Raw genomic sequence first — 6,443 nt, forward strand, 5'->3', positions numbered from 1 at the left:
ACAAACACACACACACACATATATATATATATATATATATATATATATATAATTTCAATAATGATGAGACTAGCCAATAAAACAGAAAAGATGAAAAGAGGGCTGCGAAGAGTTCAGAAGCAAATGGTTTTTAACAGCAAACAAACTGAACCAATCTCATAACTTCCAAGTTATCAAAATTGAGTGGAGTAAAAAAATATTTTTTGCATTATGACTTTGACCGAGATTGTGTGGATATTTCATACTATAAATACTTACAGAGTTTTAAGATATTTTAGAACTCCTATTCTTGGGGTCAAGGTTCCTGTGAATCCCATAAATGCTAGTGAGCTGCAACAAAACAGTTTATATAATTATACAACATGCAAAACTTCAACAAATAAAAGCGTGAACTTATAATTTTCCATGAACAATGTAGGATGAGTAATGGCCGTCAAAATCTTCTGCAGATCAAATATTCAAAAGAAAACAATCAATAGAGAATATCTTACACTTGTTCTACATTGTAGTTTGGGTCACAATAAACACGTGACCAAGTACAAGGGTTCACTTGATTTTGATTCCAGTCAGTAAGTTGGTTCGCTGAAGCATTCAATGAACTCCTCAATAAATACAGTACATCGCCTGTAATGACCAAGAACATTACAATCCTACTAGAGATAATACCAAGAGTTTGAACTACGGAATACTGCAACTTTCACATAACCAGAAAAGCATTATAGGTTCCAAATCCATTATATTTCAACTGAAATCTTGTAAAACTAAGAGATAATCATTATATGTATCCATGTATTCCTCATAAATGAAATGGAAAGTAAAGTAGGAGAAACTGAGTTTTATCCCCAAAAATGAATATGAATATATATAGTTATAGCACTTAAATTTGAAGTAGTCTGCATGCTTTTCCAAGTGAGTTGAGTGCCATGTGCACAGAAGATCCTACCTTGTTGATCGGGAAACACAAAAGAACATAAGCAACCCAATAGCAAAAGCACAAATATTAAGTCCATTTTTACTGGCATCAACCACTGACACAACAATGTCCATGATTATGAACTAGCATGAGTAATCTCCATCTCTGCAGTGAAGAATTGTCGAAACATTAAACTGTGAGAAATGAATACTAACAGTACTAAACACCATAAAAAGATAAACAACATGAAGCAAACTACCATAGTGGTGAAATCGAAAACAACTAAATTGTGAACTGAAGTATTCAATGATCACCATGCAGTTGAGCATGTCTAAGGAAGCAGGAAGTCTAATTGCATCTACAGATAGGGATGGCAAAAAAACTCGAACCCGTGGGTACCCACAAGTAAAATCTGCACAGGTACAGGTCCAAACGGGTACCTGCGGGTTTTAGAAACAAATTCTTCAAACTAACGACAATATATACGGGCAAGCACAGGTATAATGGTATCCATATATGAAATTACTTTCAATTATCACCCCGTGCCTATTGCCATCCCTAATCATAGCAAGTGTCACACAGCCATCGATAAAAAAATAACTGACGACTTGATAGAACTGCACAGAGCTAGATAGCCACCATTAAACTCCTTGTTTCACTTGCTCACAGGTCACTCACTAGTACCCATACAATGAAAATATTAGGGACAACCAATCTAGAGTAATTGATACTTCTCATAAGTTCATCAAGGCAAATATAATTAAATAACAGAGAGAGAGAGAGAGAATGGGAAGCAAGGTCATGAAAACAGTCTCAAACTAAAGTTTTCAACGCAAAACTAAATCAATGAAGTTGGGGATGGCGTCTGTCCCATAAAGTGTGTCACAACCTTATGCCATGAATTCTGATTAGTCGAGAAACATCTCACTGTCAATTATTGAATATTTAAATCAATTGATCAATCACAATCCACTTCACCAAATTGTGATGCATTTTGGAGACAACATATATCCAAGTTGCTAGCTTTAAAACAAAAAAGAACAGAACAATTCCAGAAAGTTCGATTAATTAGTCGATAGCAAAATCATGGAACATTATGAAGAAATTCGAATAAAAAAGGCATAGATTCGCAATAGCAAAAACACAACACTAACAACAAACAAAATAGTAATTAATTGGAATCAGATAGAAGAACAATCTCTAGTACCTCATAAATATAATAGCGATAATTACGATTTTCTCCTTTATTTGTGAAAAGAAAAAAGGAAGGAACTGTGGCGATGTTGAAGAAGAGGCAGTGAGTGAAGCAAAAGAGAGAAGTTGAGAAATGAAAATATGACAGCAAAACTGATACAGAAGGTTCTGACTCTTTGTTTTTTTCCTTCAATTATGTCTCTCTCTCTTCATTACTAGATTTGACTGAATATGCTTAAAATTTTCTAATCTTATCGTTGTGCTAAAATATAGAATTTTGTAATAAAGAAGTTTGAAAAGCATGTTGCAATAATTATTGGATCTCACTTTTGATGGAATTGTGTAGTGTATGGGTGGTTCTTATTATGCTGTAAAAATGTCATCCATTTAATTTAGAGAATCTGATTTTATTTTTTTATGAAGATTTAGGTAGGGTTGTTGCCTTATTTGAGAAATCTTGTAGGCTAAATCAAACTTTTACTAATTTATCTGACACAATTTAAGCCTAACAATCTCAAATTAATAGCTTGTGTTATTTGGTTTGGATCACTTATCCATATTTTCTATAAAAGAATTTTTTAGTAGTTTTTGTTTGATATCTTTATTTTTTATTATTTATTTCAAAAGTGGTATTTCTTTCCTTTATTTGGTTGTGGAGAAATAGAGAAGAAAGAAGTTGAGGGAGAGAAAGATTTTTCAATAGGTTACACCTACTTTTTATTCTCTCCTCTCTTCTTAACCAAAGAGAAAAAAATTTCATTTTCTCTTTAATCTCTCACCATTTTCTCTTCCCCCTAACTCTCCTCTATCCAATGGAGGCTACATAAGCAATTCATCTACACTGATTGGTCTAACCCAATAACACAACCATTTATGCTGCACTTTAGTTGGGTAGAAATATGTTCAACTCCTCTTATAGTACTTTAAGCCATTATTGTAAAAATCATTTGTGCTGGTTGGTTCAACCAATAAACCAGTACGGTTGGATAATTATATTGGTCATACAAGTATACTGGTCAAAACCAGTCAAAATTAATCATACCAGTTGGTTTATAATTGAACTGTACCGGTCATACCGACTGATTTTTATTTAAAATTAATTTTTTTAATGATAATAAAAAAATTATTGGTTTTTATTAATTTTTCAACATCAATTTTAATCTATTATATAAGTATATCTAACTTCGTCCATATGTGGTTTAATTAGTAAATCACTAGTTGAACCGATATACCACTATAGTAGTACCTTGACCGATTTGATGACCGGTATGGTATTAATAACACTACTTTAACAGTCCATGAATTGGAATCAATATTTCCTCAGCAAAAAATTGACAAAAATTCACCTAGCTGTTAGACCCGATGGCAGGGAGCTTCCAACTAGTGGGAAGTCACATGTTATCCAAGGATGGAAGAATGAAGAGTCACAAGTGAGACATCACTTCTTGAATCAAAATCTTAAGATAATTGTTATATGAACCTTTTCGACTTATAAAGTTTTTCACTCTTCCCCTTACATTCAATGTCAGATTTCATACTTGAATAAACCAAACAAATATGACACACTTTCTGATCCGTTACTTGTTGGACCCTACTGCGACCGAGGAGCCTCCAACCACTGAGGAGTCCCATTGCTAGAGTGGAGAACCATAAGTGAAACACTATGTCTTGAATTAAAACTTTAGGACAATAGTTTTATGGGCCTTTTTGAGTTATAAACTATTTTACTTGTTCCCTCATATTAGATGTATGATTTCACACTTAAATAAACCTAAAATGCACTTTATATAATGTTAATGTATTAACTACTTTGTCCTTCATCATGAACCATGCATAAATCATGTTTCATGCAATATAATAAGTATAGTTGCGGGAAGTATGACAAAGGCATATAAGACACAGTCCACTGGTATTTTTTTTATTGTGATCATTAGGATTTAGGAGACTGAAAGTGCATGATTGGAAGAGTGAATGCATTGACTTTATAATAGCAATGTTCTTCGGTCAAACTCTGCAACGTGCATTGCAAATTTGCAATTGTAATATAATATTATTCGCCCAATGATTTAATTAACATGGAGGGAGAACAAAGATCATCTCTCCCAAAAAGTTTATGTCTTCACATATTAGATCAGTTACATTCATTCATATGATATAAAAAATATATTTTATGTTTTTATTATTTTTCACTTTTTAATTAGTTTGATACACAAATGGGACACCAAAAATAGAACAAGTGATCTCGATTCTCCCTGTGGTGGCAGACAGACAGACAAAAATTTGGCATGGTTAGAATTATGTGTCTATCAGTCATCCTCTACTACTTCACTGTTCCTTTCAGCCTTCATGAAACTCATCAACTTATATTATACAATGCTTATTTGGTTTCTTCTAATTTCCAATTAAATAAGTTGTGTACACCACTATTGTGCAGGATCCAATCAAGATTCCACTATTAAGTGTGTTTTGCCGAGTGTAGCAGTAAAATGAGTGAACTTGTGAGAAGTCCTCAACTTGCATCACTTCTTTAAAGAGGATGGTCAGCTAGTGATACAATAGTAAGATTACTATTTAGTGACTAAAATATTAAATATCCACATTTTGTTTCCTCAATAATTTCATTGACATGTTTGATTCTTCTATTGTTTAAGACTTTATTTTAAGACAACTAGTTTTAAGTTAGCTGAATAAGTTAGGAGTGAATAAACTAACTAGTTAAATCATAATTATATAGTAATATTAACTATTAGCTCATATTTGTAATAATTGGGCAACTCTTAGCTTGTAAACTATAAAATACTTTTAGCTTGTAAACTATAAAATACCTTTGGAGCTTATCAAATTCTAAGTTACTAACCCATTCAAATAAACTCATTTCCCAAACATTTTTAGATAGTTTAATTTGACTAGCCTATATACTACTCTATCTTGTCAGTCCAAACAAACTCTAAAGCTTCATTTTCATTTTGTATATGAAAATTACTCTTTTCGTTATTGACATGAAACGCGCAATATTTTGAAATCAACTTCTACTCCACTCAATGTTAGTTAAGCTTAAGAGTGCAAAATTGACCAGTTATAAACTCAATTACGTTCATACAATTTTTTCCTTTTTTCTCCATTATTATTTGCAATATAAAAAAAATACTAAACAGGTAACCCAAATAAAATAAAAAATCCGACCTGCCGGATTCGAACCAGCGACCTAAGGATATCTGCCGAAACAACTACAGTCCTCCGCTCTACCAACTGAGCTAAGGTCGGTTGATACCAATTTTATCATATGTATATATATGTTGTGGTTATTTCAGTAATTAGCTACCACATTTCTTATGGGATTTGCTTTAATGCTTAAGAAGCTAGGGAACTTCAAGTGCTACGGTGTGTATCGTAACACTTTCATGCAAAGAATAATTCTGAACAAGATTATCCTAAGCAAAGTACAGCTTTCATAGGTTGTTGGACAAGTGGCCTGTGATTATTTGTGTTGAAGTGATGGAAGATGGAAGATCCTTTCCAGAATGATTATTTCCCATGAGACTTTGGTTAGACAAATATGCAAATGGAATTGAACTTCATGCTAATGTCAAATTTGCTACTTGCATAATTTTGTTCTACCGAACAACACTACTTATTGTTGGTCAGGGATGGCAATGTGGGCTTGGCCCGACGGGTTAGTCCGTTTGAATTAGCATTTTTAGTAGGCTAAACTGTGAATTTTAGCTTAAAAACTCATATTCAGCTCGGTTTGGAAGCCTGTTTTCAGACGAGCCACAGCGAGCCGGGCCCGGCTAGCCTGACGGGCCAACAATAAAAAAATGAAGAATTACATAGAGAATTAATTCATAGTTTTCTAATATTGTTATGTTATTGGTTAAAGATATAGAATATGTTAAAGCTGTCTATAATGAAGAATTACATGACAACTATTTATATGCATTTTGATTAAACATATTTTTGAATTATGAATGACATATATATATGTTAGGACATGAGAATTGATATGAATTGGTATCCAAAGTTCAATTCATTCTTTCATTTAGTCTTCTAGTAGAAATACTCATGTTATTAGTTTTATTAAGTGAATGTTTATTAGTGTTTGCAATGTTTAAACGCGTTGATAATATTGATAGCTTTATAAAGATAATTGACATAGGCAACTATAAAATAAAAAAATACCAAATATACTTAGTCATTAGAATCTTTCTTTACAAAACCATGGTTGAAATCAGAAGACCCCTTGTTCATGGTAATTTCAAATATTCATTTTGTTTAATTTTTACACTAATTATTACTGAATTAATGTGGGGTTTGCAATGTTCTAATTGGATCAATA

The 6,443-nt window shown here is 32.4% G+C and overlaps 1 protein-coding gene and 1 non-coding gene across 4 annotated transcripts in view; both read right to left on the reverse strand.

Moving 5' to 3' along the window:
- The window catches only part of LOC109359457 (probable LRR receptor-like serine/threonine-protein kinase At5g10290), a 7,920-nt gene extending 5,634 nt beyond the window's left edge, over window positions 1–2,286 (reverse strand). The window contains exons 1-4 of one of the 3 annotated variants that reach the window (XM_019604133.1): window positions 2,121–2,286; window positions 944–1,078; window positions 492–624; window positions 259–330 (exon numbers count right to left, since the gene is read on the reverse strand). In XM_019604133.1, the coding sequence (XP_019459678.1) occupies window positions 259–330; window positions 492–624; window positions 944–1,022 (284 nt within the window). In that variant the 5' untranslated portion in view covers window positions 1,023–1,078; window positions 2,121–2,286. Of the gene's footprint in view, window positions 1–258; window positions 331–491; window positions 625–943; window positions 1,092–1,227; window positions 1,333–2,120 lie in introns of those variants that run through there. The other 2 variants (XM_019604139.1, XM_019604148.1) reach the window with 2 other exon arrangements.
- Window positions 5,285–5,371, reverse strand: TRNAY-GUA. The gene is given in 2 exon segments: window positions 5,285–5,320; window positions 5,335–5,371. It is a non-coding gene; the product is annotated as a tRNA-Tyr (tRNA).

This window comes from Lupinus angustifolius, chromosome LG01 (genome assembly GCF_001865875.1).
Source record: "Lupinus angustifolius cultivar Tanjil chromosome LG01, LupAngTanjil_v1.0, whole genome shotgun sequence".
NCBI classification, from domain to species: Eukaryota; Viridiplantae; Streptophyta; class Magnoliopsida; order Fabales; family Fabaceae; genus Lupinus; species Lupinus angustifolius.